We start from the raw sequence: 14831 nt of genomic DNA on the forward strand, positions 1-14831 counted from the left end.
GGTTCTCCCTTACTTGCCTCCCCAGTAGGCAATTGGTGCATGTTCTTGGGTAGCAGCCTATTCTGTGTAGCCAGTCCTCAGATGTCATCCCACCAGCATAAGTTCTCCTGGCTTGCAAGAGAGTCAGGTTTTTGTCTTCTCCAAAAGTGAAAGCAACTTATTTACATGTTAGTCCTTCCAAACAGTTCTTCCCATCCAGTGCTTAAGATGTTGACAATAAACAGTTGATTCCTTCTGTAGTGCATTCTAATGGAAATGAAGATTTGGACATGTGATTATATGCTTATCAAAAGCTTACAAAAAGGAAATGTGTTTGGAGGGTATGAGTACATGCTTGAGGTAATAAATACTGCCTGTGTTTTTGAGTTAAATTGGTGCTATTGCCTGCTATCAGTAGGTGACTGTCCTAAGGAATATTCAAGGCAGAGCAGCACTGAGAAGAAGTGAGGTCAAAGAGAATGAAAACAGAAATCTTACTTGGCATTTACCATTTGGTTGTGCTCAAAGTAGGATTTTCTGGGCTCGTCTTCCTGCTTGTTCCTGAGGACAATTAGTATAGTTCACTGCATGCTAATAGCTTAGAGTGAATGTATAGTGTCATCTTGAACTACTGAAATATTCTGATGTTTTTCTAATGTTTTCTTGGTTTAAATATACTCACTGGATACCTAATTTAAAGTAATTGAAAATAGCACAGGGGGTGAAGAAAAATAGATATTTTAGTACTGTAGCTGAATTGACATGGAACATTTATATTGTAAAAACATAAAATTGGTTTAGATTGTGGTTAGCAACTTTCACTATTGTTTTGAACTTAGTGTTAGTAGAAAGAGAATATTACTTAGACAAATACTTCTTAATCTGAGAGATGTATGGAAGCAGTTAGTTTATAATTTGTTTTTGGAATAGCTCTGCTTGCAAAACTTTGATATTTTATCGACTCTGAATTAAAACCCAAACTTTGCAACTTGGTTAACATTTTTACTGTTTTGATGTATTTATAGATAAAAATACAAATTACGAAGTTACTGCATTGCTATAGTAAAATATTTCTCTCTGCCAAGTGTACATGTGAACACATTTTTTTGTCTTCTCTTTATAGGCAGCATAGTATGATTTGCACTGCAGCTTTAGATAGTCTAAATTGTAGCAAAGATAAGGTTTAAGGTCCCTTGTTTGACTGAATACTTTTAATATTAAAATATTCTTGGTAAATTTTCTATTAAGTTAAACAAATTTTCACTTTGACGTGAGCTGGAGTAAGTTGATGTTTGTTAAGCAGCAGTTTCAATTAGCATTCACTAAAGATTTATTGACAGTTAACACCTGGTCTCCAGTGTGCCAAGTGGGAAGTGTCTACTGTGGTCTCGTGTGATTGTTGCATAATTAGGTTTATGTTCTTTAAATTGCTTTTAATTTTATAAATGTAGTATTATTTCCAAAAGCTTTGTGTTGATTGTCTTCCTGCATTTTTAATGTAGGACAGACGAAGTTATTGCTATTTAAAGGATGAAGGAATATGCTACTTTCTAATTTGATAAACAGCTTTCCCTTCCTTTGGTTAGTTAGCAAGGAAATTGGGACATGAAGACTTTACAGGCAGGTCTCAAAAAGCATGTATTCTTCCCATAACACTTACAAGAATCAAGCAAAATGATACAATTTTTTTTTTTTCAAAGCAGTATGAATGTATACAATCTTAGGAAAGTATACAGGGAACATCAGGAGCAAGTGTAAATGTTTTTGTAATAGAGCCAAGAAATAACAAAGGAAATGACCTTGTTCTGTAGTGCTCCAGAACATAATCTGGTGCATCCAAGGATGACGGAGGTAAATGCTACATACTTTGCCTTGCCTGAAATGTTTTCTGACCCTCAGTGCTTATGTATAAGGGCAAGGAGCTGTTTCTGGCTACAGTGTTCTGTAACGATGTGTTCAGTAATGATGCTGTGGTGCGGATCCATGGATGTACCTGCAAGATTTTGCAATCTTAGCTGATCGTTGGAAGATCTTTCAGAAAGGCAGTAGAGGGGTGAAAAAGCATTAACTTCTAGTGAATTGATGGAAATTCTTTCATAGTATTTCTGGTTACCTGTGTTCAGCTTGAAACTTTTCTTTAAGCGTTGTGATTAGAAGTTGACTAGAGGGAAAGTTTAGTCAAGATTCCTTGACCTATACTTATAATAATCACATATAATAGACATATTTTAAGTTTTGTGAATGAACTCTGTGTAAACATATCTGTGGTGTTCAGCAACATTTAGAAATTTAGTCTTTTAATAATTTAGAGGTATAGTTTTTCTTTTCATTTTCCTACAGTGTTTCGAAATATCGATAGTAAAACTTGCCTTGTGGTGGCTGATGCTTCTGGGTATAATCATGTATGTTTTTGAGATAATGTAGAGGGAAGATATCCAGATAATCTGGAATAAGAGGGTCTTTTCATGAACACTTGCATAAATTTGCCTGACTCTTTGCTGAGAAAAGGAAAAAAAATACTTTGAGAAAAGTCTTTAAATCATGATCCTTAAGAGCCGATGTTTTAACCTTACGTTTGAATGACTGTTACTTTTTCCATCTTGTTTCAATATGCCTAAATGCAAACACATGTGGAAAATGTTCTTTTGGCTTTTATCAAACTGACATTTAAGTGCATTTTTTTCAACCTCACTAGCATTTGTGGTAAAATATTTCAAAGCTATGAATCTTGCAATTTGCCTATGCATTTTTTTCTCCTTTCATATATTAACATTTGGTACTCATAATCCTAACCTGGTTGGAATTACTGGCTTTTTTCATTTGCTGTTTGTTTGGATGAGGTGATTAGGAAAATACTTTACGTGAAATTCTAGTTTGCAACAGTAAATAATTCCATGAAGAGTCACTGTTTACTGAACTTTTGTAAATATAAGAGAAAAATATGATAATCTGCAATACTGAATTGTAGCAGTCATACTCGTAACACATTAGCTTTCTGTTGTTGAATGTCCGTGGTGCTAACCTGTCTCCAATACTTCCTTTTTAGCATGTTTCATTCTTCCCCTCTACTCCCCTACCCAGTCCTGAACTCTTTAATTCTCTGCCAAGCTAATAAGGAGAAGAACTAGGTCTGGGTAAAATCAGGCATTGCCAAGCAGCTGTTACAAAGCTTTGCCATGTACCTCTGTGATTGTACCTCATTTCTTAAAGGTAATATTTTTGTTCTTTCAGGCCCAGTTTTAAGCCAGAACAACCAATTATATCTGCATCTCAATCTTAATGGGCTATTTGTCAAAGACTAGGGATGAAATAATTCATTCATATATATATGTATGTCCTATATAGGATTCAAACTTTGAACGTTGAGTCGTACAATTACGAGAAATTAGGCACACTCTTTAAAGTATGAACTGCATTTCTTCTTACCCACAGTATTTGTCCTGCAGTATTCTCTGTTTAAAAAATCACTATTTTGTGGTTTAGGTACAGTGTTTGAATCTTGAGAGTAGACCTCTTCCTTAAATGAGAATTACATTTCACTTAGGATCAAATTATGAGGGCTTGAGCATGCCTATGAATGCCGACCGGAGCTGTCTTGTTGTAGCTGTCTTGCTACAATGTGTGCCCCATCTGCCTGGCGATGGGGCTGCCTGCATCGTGCTGGCGCTGGCCCAGGCTCTGATGAAACAGAGAATGTGACAGATGACAGGCTTGTCCAGATGTATGTGTAACTACCTCTGCTGTGCCCTGCAAAGCAATCAGGTTGCAGGTTTGGCATTGTGTAGTTGTTTGTTGATTTATTTCTTGGAGACTTTCTTTAAAAATATATATATATATATATATATATATATATATATATATGGAATTTCTTATGTAGTTTTACTGATCTTTTAGTATTATGAAAGCAGGTTGTATAGCATGATGTTCGCTCACATAATTCTTTCTTAATTTATGACGTGATTTCATAGACATTCTGTCACAGGTTACTTAATGTGAAGATTTAAGTAGATTTTTAAAAAAATGCAATTAAAAGGATCAAACATCTAGTTGTCAGCGTATTAGTCTGGTTCTCCTCACAGCTGAACACTTCAGCTACAGCCATATCTTAATATGACCTCTTCTTGCAACTAAAAATAAATATCTGGGAAATGTGTCAAAATCACCATTAATTATGATTTTTAATTAAAATCTAATTAAAATTCATCCAATAGCTTGAAAGTAAACCAAATCCTAGACTACCTTCCTCTCTAGAGGTATTAGCAAAGCTTTCCTCCCAAGTCCCAACTTACCTCCAAAGAAATAGAAGAGTTATGTGCAACTTGCAGCCTTTGCTTGATTACTTGAGAGATTTACATCTTAATGTTTTTGAAGGCTTTTCTAATACCAAACAAAGGTATACAACCCACTGGAAATACTGTATTAGCATTATTCAAAATAACCAGATTTTTTCCTTATGTTCATGTTATCTGGCAGACAGAAGCAAAAAGGGCAAAAATTAATTTTCCCTCCTTTCTAGATGTTTTTGTGTTAGCTGATTTTTTCTGCTGAGGTATGCTGTTGTCTATATCTTAGGAAATAAGATGATCTATCAAAAGATATCCAGGGCAGCATACCGCAGTGGAAAAAACAGAGCTTACATTTGTCTACCTCTTGCAGATAACTAGCTGCTGACATGCATCAGAAGTGTTTTTCACAGAGGTCTGGCAGTTAAGTTTTGGCAATCTATGACCATTTAATTCTTGAGAAAGAGTTGCTTTGTAGACTAATATGTCTAAAAATAAAATTAAAAAAAAAAAGGTAAGGCTGTTAATTTTCCTTACTATCACTCCATTTCCTTAGGTTGTCTGCGTTCAGTTGTAGGGTGTGTTTTATATGCTTATTTTTATTACCAGCTTGGTTTTGAAAGCATGGTGAGCCAAACATGACCGTTTGTCGTCATGTAGCATAGAACAAGCAGACAGTCCAAGCTCAAAACAGCTTCAGACTCGGTGTATGAAGCAAGCCACAAGAGATGGGTATCGATCCAGGAGAGGATTACCAGTCATTACGCTGGAGAATAGCCTCAGGAAATCACCCAGCCTTTCTGATGACTTCTGTAGACATTGTGGTGAAAGGTGGTCTGAAGGAAGATTTAAAGTAGGTGGGCTAATATTCATAGAAAATGCTAGTAACTGGACCTTGGATGGTATGATGGGTTACTGAGAGAAAAGGTATTTGTATTGACTGCTTTGTGCCCCAGGGCTGTTGTAGATGTGAACGTGCGGAATGAAGGATGGTGCGCGGAGTGCTGGAATGAAGGATGGTGCACGGAGTGCTGTAATGCTCTGCCGGGCCTTGGGACTGGGGGGCAGATTCTGCTTCAAGTGGCTGAGAAAGGGGCTAGGAGAGGGGTAAAGAGAGAGCTGAGAGAGAGCCACCATGCAGGGACTTTTCTGTCTGAAGCAGTTAGATACAGAGATAAGCAAGTTTTTCAGTATGAGAAATGAAATGCTCCATCTTAAGAAATGCTAGGAGAAGGAATAGCAGGTTTGGGAAGAGGACCCAGAGAGATAGAGAGGGATGCTGGGAATGGGTGAATGATGGGCAGGGTGGTGAAACTGTCAGCAGTGATGAAAAAGGAGGGAGGAAGGAGGACTCTCTGGGGGGATGTCCTAACAGCTGGCTCTGGTTTGGTTGAGGCCACAATATGGCATCTGTAAGAGCCATCCATGCCTTCTAGAAATAAGCCTCCATCTCCTATAGTGTAAGGAGGTGTAACTTGTTTTAAAAAAAACAAACCAACTTGTTTCTGTTCTTACTGATTTTTTTTATATAACAGCTTCTTCAGTTGCCTTCTCATACTTTTCATAGGCATTAGCGCTCTCAGAAGTCAGGTTACTGAAAAGGCTCACCTTTCAGCATCAAGTTCAAGGAGTCAATCTTTTTTTTTTTATTTTAAAAGGGGGAGGGAGCAACTGACAGAAGTGCTATTGTCTCCAGTATAATTGAGCAAAACATTAACATATCCTCCTTAGTCAGTGCTAGAGTTGATCAACAGTATCACAGCTGAAAACACATGCTGTTGCAAACGTAAACTTTTTTTTAAGTATGTTGTAATGTGGTCAACACATCCAAAAACAGGGGCCCCCTCTGTGGTGCTGATGGCGGAATTTATTATTCTGTTATTTAAGGTAACGGTATGTTGCTAGGTCAGGCAAAAGGTCACAGTTCTCAGATGTAGCAGACCCTTAAGAAATATTCAGAAAGACCAACAGCTGTAGGGCACGAAACAAAAATATTATTCAGTCTAGCTCATAAGGTTCTAATTTTCTTGAATTATCCTACGTGTGTGATAACAGCTTATTCCTGAAGCACACACGCAAGCTCTGTTCAGCATTCGCAGGCCTCAGAAGTTTCTCCAGTTGAACCTCCTTCCTTAAAACAGAGAATTTTATAAAAGCAAATGCCATGTTTCTGAAGCGTGCTGGTGTGACACAGTCTTGTCTTTTCAGGTCAGACATACAGCAGATAATGGCAAAGTCAGTTTTCCCACGCTTCCTGTGCCAGCTACTGACATTTTGAAAAATGTGTAAATTTTCATATACTTAAGATAAAAAGCTATTGGCAGTCTTAATTTTGAGGTCATATGTGATATGATTTGGTTATCAGCCTCTTGTGGGTTAAAACAATACCATTTGTATTGTCGTTTTGATAGGTCATAGCAAATGATGAGCAAAAGTACTTTTCTTGCATTTTTATGAACCCTGTTCCATTTTATATAATGGCTCTTTAGAGGTGTTCAGTTACTATATTAATTCAAAGAAAAGGAGTTAGGCCTTTCAACATTAAGTCTGAAATAGCAGAAGGCAGTGGTCATTTTTTCATTTTCTGTTAATAACTGTAAAATTTGTTGAGGTTGCTTCTTTGATCATGTAGCTGTCACCTTGAAATCTTGGCATTAAGAACAGTATTTTAAGGCTATTTCTTTCCATCGTTTTCTTCCATATTCAGATACCACTTATTTATTTTGATGCTTCTTCAAACTGCAAAATGAAATATTTAAATACATAGCCAAGTAAATTTAGAGCTTCTATTGTATGTCATCCATTAAAGTACACTAAGTGCATAAGTTTAAAGTGCCACTGTATAATACAGACATGAAAACATTAGATGTCTTTAGGTAAAGGAGTTAAAGTACTAATTAGTATGCTTGTTGATGAATAAAAATGCAAAAATAACCATGGGATTTGGGCAGCACACACTCAAATTGGTTGAAAAGGTCAATTAAATTTAAGAAAAAATACTGTCAAAACACTTAATTGGTTCATGATGGTTTGTATGTCTTTGAGAAGCAATTGTTATGAGACTTGTTGTTTTTGTTATTTTCCCCCCTCTCAGCTACTTGCTATCATTTGAGGTTTCAATTGCTTGACATAGAATTGGTGGATAATTAGTAGTGTGGATAACTGTGAAAAGCATATGTAGTAATTTAATTCTTGGTTCTTTCTAATTGCCTGCCCATCGGTAGTTTGCTAGGGTGAGAGGCTCATTATTCAAACATTGTAAATAGGAAGTATTGTAGAAATAAAAATGCTCTTATGAGTAATATGGTATTGAAAACCAAAACCCTTTAAATTGTCATTATTTGACCAATCTGTCCCCAGAGCCATTGTTCAGATACTATAAGGTTTTTCAGGCTGTGGGGGGTTGGCAACTAGAACTAGGTTTGGCAGGTAGTATTCAATTTTACTGTGTCTGAAATAAAGATGTCATTGTTTTAAGAGATGATAGAGTTAAATACAATAAGCTATGTTGAAATAAAGTAGTTTACCTAACTGGGCAAGCTTCATTGTTAAAGTTAAGCATCTAGTGTTAAAGGACTTTAAGGAAAAACCTATGCTATTAATTAAGGTTGATCTCAAGGTCATTTTGACCCTCAAGTGTGCAAACAGATTTTTACAGTAAACCTTTTAGTTTGCCTGCAGGAGTACTTCCTCCTGAGTCTAATGTCTTCTGAGGTTGTCAATCCAGTTACTTAATCCATTCATTTTGAAGCATGCTTGGAACTTAAAGGCATGATGTGGTATTTGTGCTCAGCTTCCCTGCAGTCTCTCCAACTCCTTTATTCTGGTTTCCTTTCCTGTGACACTTGTCTTTTCTATATCTTGTGACTAGAGAAAAGGCTGATTCTCAAGATACGGTGAACTGTGATCTGAGATGCAAAATGTATCTTAGGCAAGGAGGAGTGTCTGATAGAATTTTATCTGGGTGGTCTTAACTCTTAAGTTTGATCTGAAATACGAGGGTAGATATTTCCCTGAAAAGTTCAAGTTTCCTTTTGTTGTTCAAACCTAATAATATGCTACCAGAAAATGCAATGCTTTCATAGCAGTATGACTTGAAAATTTGAAAGCTCATCAGGAGATGCTTGCCTTTTCTAACAGAGTGCTAGATTTGTTCACAGAAGTCCTTCACCTGTCAAAACGCAGTATTTCACATGAAAACTTGAAACACAGCACAGTTGTTTCTTCTCACTTAACATCACATTGTTTCTAGGTTCACGTGAAGGGATGAGTATCTGAATGTCTGTGTGTCATAATATTCCTTTATTCAAGCATATATTTTTGTCAATTTAAAAGTTCATTACAATCACACTTTTGCTTCAGATAATGTTTGTTTCAGTTATTTACTCTACTTGCAACTTTAAGGTAAAGGACTCAGGTCAGTCACATGCTATTTTCTTATTTGGACCAAGTCTAGATAATGTTTCCAGCTTGTACCAAGTGTAACAGCTAATGGATCTGAATTTCCTGTTTGCAAATAACATGATGTTATCTCCTGCTCTTTGTATTTTCTATTGCAAAAGAAATTGTAGTGTTTAACTCCCCTCCTCCTTTTTTTTTTTTTTTATAGATTTGAAGAACTTGTGAAAAAGTTCAAAGTAGAATATCATGCTGGTGGCTCTACTCAGAATTCTGTTAAAGTGGCCCAGGTTTGTTCTTCCTTAAAAATAATTGATTCTTTCAAATATTGAGTTGGAATTAACTTGATGCTCTGTGCTGTCTCCTATGTTTGTAATGAGTGCTACTCAATGTATTCGTGTGATTGTGTTTCCCAGAGTATGTTTTTTGGTATATCTTTGACATGATCAATTTTGAAGTTTTACTCTTCATTCTTTTCACATACTTTTTGTTAAGGTTACAGTTACAACCATAATTTGCCTAAAAAGGGTAAGGGGAGCGGGGGAGGAAGGCTTTTAAGGAAGATTGAGCCAGGCCTTTTTCATAGATGTACAGCAAAAGAGCAAAGAGGCAAGGACAAGGTCCCTAGGTGCAGTGAGGAGGCCTGCCATGGTAAGGAAAAAAAGTGCAAGGAGAATGGTTAAACACAGTTTGCTTAGCAAAGGCTTTGATCACTGTCCATGGAGGTTTCTGTTATGGGCCAGAATGAGTCTGCAGGCAACTAGATCTAAATTTGAGGTTGGCCCTGCTTGAAGTGCACTATTTGACCTGATGAGGGCTAAAAGGGACCTTCTTATTCTGTGATGCTAACCACGTTTATCCTGTAGGAACTTGGAATTGGAAGCTTGTCCATAAAGGATTGAAAGGCAAAGCTTCTTTTATAAAAGGATAATTTTTCTGGCTAGTACAATGAAGAACAGTAATGATGAATTGGGTTTGAGGTATAGTTAGATTTTTTTACAAGTAAAACATGCCTTTCGTCAAAATACTCGTATAAAAGTATAAACTTGTATAGAAGTATATAAGGTATATACTTGTGTGTATATTTTTAGATTGTGTGATAGATGTACAAATCCTATAATTAAAAATATACAAACTGTATTTATAACCTTTTTGTTAATGATCCTGGCTTATTGACTTCCACACTTCCTATATAATTAAAACTTACTGCCAGATAACATTAAATGAACATTTGGAAGAAATTAAGTTATGAATTAACAAAGGTTCCTCACCACCACCAATAAAAAGGGAAAAAGCATTATACTAGTGGTTGCTGCTTCTTTGTACAAAGTAGTTGCTGCTTTTATTATTTCAGAGTTGGACTCAAACTACCAATATTGTCTGATATTTGCTTATGGCAGGTACTCTAATGTGCAAGTGCAGTGGGAAGGTTATGAAAAAAAGAGAGTGATCCTTTAAATGTGTTCCCAATTCACCTACCATAGCTGGCTTCTATGAAGAAATACGGCTGGTCTTTTACTGAAGTCTTCATGTTTATAAACCCTAAATGTCTTGTCAAATGTTTCTGTAGAAAAACATTTTCTCAATAGAGTAAATCTAAATTGCGTGCACTTTATTGTATATAGAATTGTAATTCTGAAATGGCAATGCTTTTTAAATACAGACAGCTTTCACAGCTTTTTAGTTTGTTACTCTGTCATCAAGCCAATTTCGCGTCTGATATTTAAAAAATCAGCAACACAAAACTGTATCAGAAGAGCTCTAACCAAGTAATTAAATGAATTCTGCGTCAGTAAACTGTTGCTTGACCCGTGGGTCAACCAATCTCTTCCATGACAGGTGAGTAGAGGTCAACTTTTTGAAGGGAGTTCTGCAACTACTAGTACAGTCATGAAATTCTTACTTCTAGATTGCAGAGGCTTATAAGCAAACGCACATGGTAAATTCAGAATTGCTAACTTTGAAGTGTTCAAAGAGCCTAGGATTTCATTTCCATCTCTCTTTGAAATGACCTATTTGACCTCAGCAAATTTATTTCTAAACTGTTTAAATACCTAACTGCCTTTTAGTGTAGAAGTCAAGGTGTTCAATAATTACACTAGGAAGTGCACAGAACCCGTATAGTGTGACTGAAAAAAAAAAAATGATTTAAAGCAGTGAAACATAGAAGTTTATATGTCAATACTCCTTTCTTATGCTGAAGAGATTTTGTCAGTGAGCTTTATCCCTTTACCTTGGCTCTGAGTTGGGAGCCTCATTCAGCTCCAGTTGCCATCTGGAATTGAATTTGTTTCCAGAAGGGTTGTCATCTCCTAGTTTTCGTTTCAAGTAAGATTGAAACTTCAAACAGTTGTGCATGAATAACATAACATCACTAAAAGGCTTTAAAATGAGGGATGGGAGGGTGAGAGAGAGAAAAGGGAATTCTGGAAATCTTAGAAGAAGCTGTTATTCTGTAAACTTTGGCAGAAGAAGAAATTTGAGGATGGGGGGAAAAGTTTAAATGTAAACCAAAAATTAAAATTCTGGAAGAATTTTTTGCAGCAATATTAATTGGAATTTTGCAGCAATATTAATTGGAATATTTTTTATATTTCATATTCCATTTAGTATTGCTGCAAATATATTTTTATATTTTACAGCAGGAGAAAGCAAAAACTAATTCAAGAAGCCTGAGTGCTGGCTGAGAAGTAGGGGGGCAATAAGTAAGTTCAGAGCTCTGAACACTCAAAGTGAATGTAGGTTCTCTCCAAGAACATAAGCAGGGAAGAAATCCCAAGAATAAAATTCTTATTAAAACTTCTCAGCTTGTGTTACCTTGTAGGTATACCTTTGGAAAAAAAAAAAAAGTGCTAATAAAAAAGTGAGATAGAAACTTGAAATTTTGTTTGAGAGTTTTTAAGTTGGTAAGAATAAGAGTATGTTGAAGAAAAGCATCGTTGGAAAACTGACTGCAGTGGAATACAACAGTTTGACTACAGTTGTGGGTAATGAGCAAACAGCCTCTGAAGTCTGTCAACTGCTTTTTTTAGAAGTTTGTTTCTGAGTGGTAATAGTGTATTAAGGACTGTAGTAGGAAAATTGGACAATAGTTAATTAAATGATTGGAATAGAAAAGGGGAAAAACTTAAGAAGCAACTAATAAATAGGGGCCATTGAGGTGTTTGTTTCAAATTATCTGCTTCTTTAAGAGTCAGAAAAGCAGCACTATGCTGAAACCAAAATACCCAAAGGCAGAATGAGTGGGCAAACTTAAAGTATTTGTTGCAAAAGGAAAAATGAAACTGTCCATAAGCATGCTTACATGGTGTATGGTGATCATCACTTCTGTTAAACGTTCTCAGATATTTTGGATATTTCTTTCAATGTATTTTTTTGTCATGCCTGTAAAGATAGGAATACTCTTTGTTGAGTAGATTTCACTGAGGAGAATATTCCTGAGAAGGATAAGACAACTTGTTTTTTTTAAAAAAGAAAAAGTAGTCGTAGAAGTACTGTATTTATCATGTGTGAGAAATTTGAGATGGTAAGTACAGAAAGAAGCAATAGGAAGAAGCTCTGAGTTACGAAGAAAACTGGGAAGAAAATGAGGCTTAAATCATGGGTTTTGGAACTAAAGGTTTAAAGCAGCAACTATAGTGGAAATGAAGATTGTAAAAGTATACAAAGAATTAACCAGAACTGCAGTCAAGCCGTGAAGAGCAGAATTACTTGGAATTTTCTGGCAACTTAACAGAAATGAAAGATCTGAAGTGTGCAGCCTTAAAGACAGATTTTGGCAGGTAAGGTACTAAAGGGAATTTTAGTAAATTTCTTCAATATTGTCTTGCTGTAGAACAGAATTTGAATGTATGGCATGGTGCAGAAGCAAGGTATGGTTGGAGGTTTGTGAGAATCAAAAAGCTGAATGCTTCTTGCCCTAAGTGTGCATTATGGGGACAGGGTTTATCGGCAGGGTTGAAGAAGAAAAAGGTCTGGATGTAGTAAGGACAACAGAAAGGATGCTTAGGGACATGGTTTAGTGGGTGACGTTGGTAGTAGGGGGATGGTTGGACCATATGATATTGGAGATCTTTTCCAACCTTAATGATTCTATGATTCTGTGGTTCTATGATTATTGAGGAAGTGCTGTGGAGGAGACAGATTTCTGAACATGTTTCTTTCTGCTTGCATTACAACAATCAGGGAGGGCGAAAGCTCTGTAAAAAGGAAAGGAAGGAGCAAATAAAAAACGATTTTCTTGCAAAAGAGGTCCAGAACACTGATTTATAAATTGAGGAGATGAAAAATAATGGCCATAAGGATGGAATAAGGACCAGAAACCCTGAAGTATCACTCTTGTTTCTTTGTGTAGTGTATTGTGTAAGTGTATTTATATGTTTTAATCCCTGAAAATGGTGAAAGGGTAGAATTAATTTAATTCTACCTAAGAAGTAAACCAATAAAGCCATTGAGATAGGATGTTTATATTCAAGTCTTCTGGGGATATCAATGTTGTTTGAACATATGTTGATCTTCAAAAGAGTGAGGAAGTCAAAATGATTTTGGCTTGACCGTTAGGTCAAGTTAGGGATGAGGAGAGAGTATTCCAGAAACGACTGTAACAGGCATAAAAATGGAAAAGATAACTAAGATTTGAGTTTTCTTATTCCTTAATGAGTTTTAAACAAACAGCAAATTATGTCTTCGAAATATGAATTCACACGAGGAGAAGAATACTGACAGAAAGAAGCGAGGAAAATGGAAACAGAAAAAAGTGTGTGAGGGAAAAGACAAAATGGCTTAAGAGGATGGGAAATAATCTGGAAGGAGAAAAAACAATATAAAAATCACAATGTTGCTCTGATTCTGTGTCCCTTACTGTCCCAGCCATTTTTCTTACCAATGTGTTTTCCATTGTCCACTTGCATCTGCAATTTGCTAATAATTTGCTAATTTAAATTAGTTCATCTGGAAAAGAACAGGTAACCAGAACAGATTGGATTCTAAGGCCTTAAGGAAAAGTAGTCTTGAAAGAATTACGTTCTCCTTTAAGACTTCAGTTCTGAGTAGAAAGTTTAGTCAAGAACAGACAGACCATAAAAAGAATGGGGAGAGGGAAAGAGGGATAATAGTAGAAGGTTGTCCTGTGTGCAGTACAATACAGAAAACAGTTGGAGTCCAGCTTATCAACAAAAATGCAGGTAATGGACTTTGAGGCACTATGTTACTGTTAGGCATGGTTGTTGAGATTTTTTTTTTTTTCTTGGCTCACCATTAGGGAGTGTCAGTAACTTCAAACTCTGGATTAAACTTGAAGTACTCAGGCATTACTCACTGAAGTGCTTGATGGTGCTTTGTGAAATGAGGACTAGAGATGATAAACTAAATTGCAATCATTTAGTTTTTGGAGTAGAACATAGCCTTTACCTTTGGTTTGCTGATCTTTGCACTGGAATTATTCTTTTATGTTGACTTTTTGTTTTGCTTTGTGTTTAAAGTTAAAGTTATGTTGCACACTTAAGAACAGGGAGGAATGGGGGTATCAAGTTGAAGCTGCAATGTACTGCTACTCTGACCTTTACTTGTCTCATTAAATTTTGGCTTTATATCTAATATGATATGTGACATCTTACTTTAATCTGAGCTCTTGCAATCCCTCCAAATGATTGGATCCATTATATTAGATCTATAAAATATGCATACATGTAACTGCATGCAGTTCATAAAAAATGTATTGTTTTAGAGTTCTGCCAACAAACTAAATTCAGATATGTGAATACAGTGTCTTACTACTCAGCTTCTTTCTGTTATTTTAATTAAGACTATGTGCATGTCTAGTAACAGACATTGATCTGGAAAGGGGAAAAAATATCCGAATCTTTTAATAGGGCTCACGACTTTAAAGCATCTAAAGCAGATGTATGCCCTGTCTGCACATGCAGGCTATTGCTGACCAGGCCATATTTGCATGATTTTTATCAGTGTTTATTTTGATTTTGGAGTGCTGAGCTTAGAATAAGTAGTCTTTGAAGTTTTATCTTTCTAACTCAAGTGTTGGATTTCAAGTGTAACTTGATAGCATTTTATAACTTGGATTTTAAACAACACAACCTTGGCAACAAACAGAGCATGTTTTTGTTCTTGTTTTTCTGAAAGTGCGTATAAAGAATGTCACATTCTTCTTGCTCT

The 14831-nt window shown here is 36.0% G+C and overlaps 1 protein-coding gene across 6 annotated transcripts in view; it reads left to right on the top strand.

Moving 5' to 3' along the window:
- The window catches only part of ADK (adenosine kinase), a 292330-nt gene that overhangs the window by 69017 nt on the left and 208482 nt on the right, over nucleotides 1–14831 (top strand). For all 6 annotated transcript variants that reach the window (XM_040564497.1, XM_040564502.1, XM_040564500.1 and 3 more), the window contains one exon: nucleotides 8872–8950. In XM_040564497.1, coding sequence (XP_040420431.1) covers nucleotides 8872–8950 — 79 coding nt within the window. The remainder of the gene's footprint in view (nucleotides 1–8871; nucleotides 8951–14831) is intronic.

Source organism: Cygnus olor, chromosome 7 (genome assembly GCF_009769625.2).
Source record: "Cygnus olor isolate bCygOlo1 chromosome 7, bCygOlo1.pri.v2, whole genome shotgun sequence".
In the NCBI taxonomy this organism is placed as follows: Eukaryota; Metazoa; Chordata; class Aves; order Anseriformes; family Anatidae; genus Cygnus; species Cygnus olor.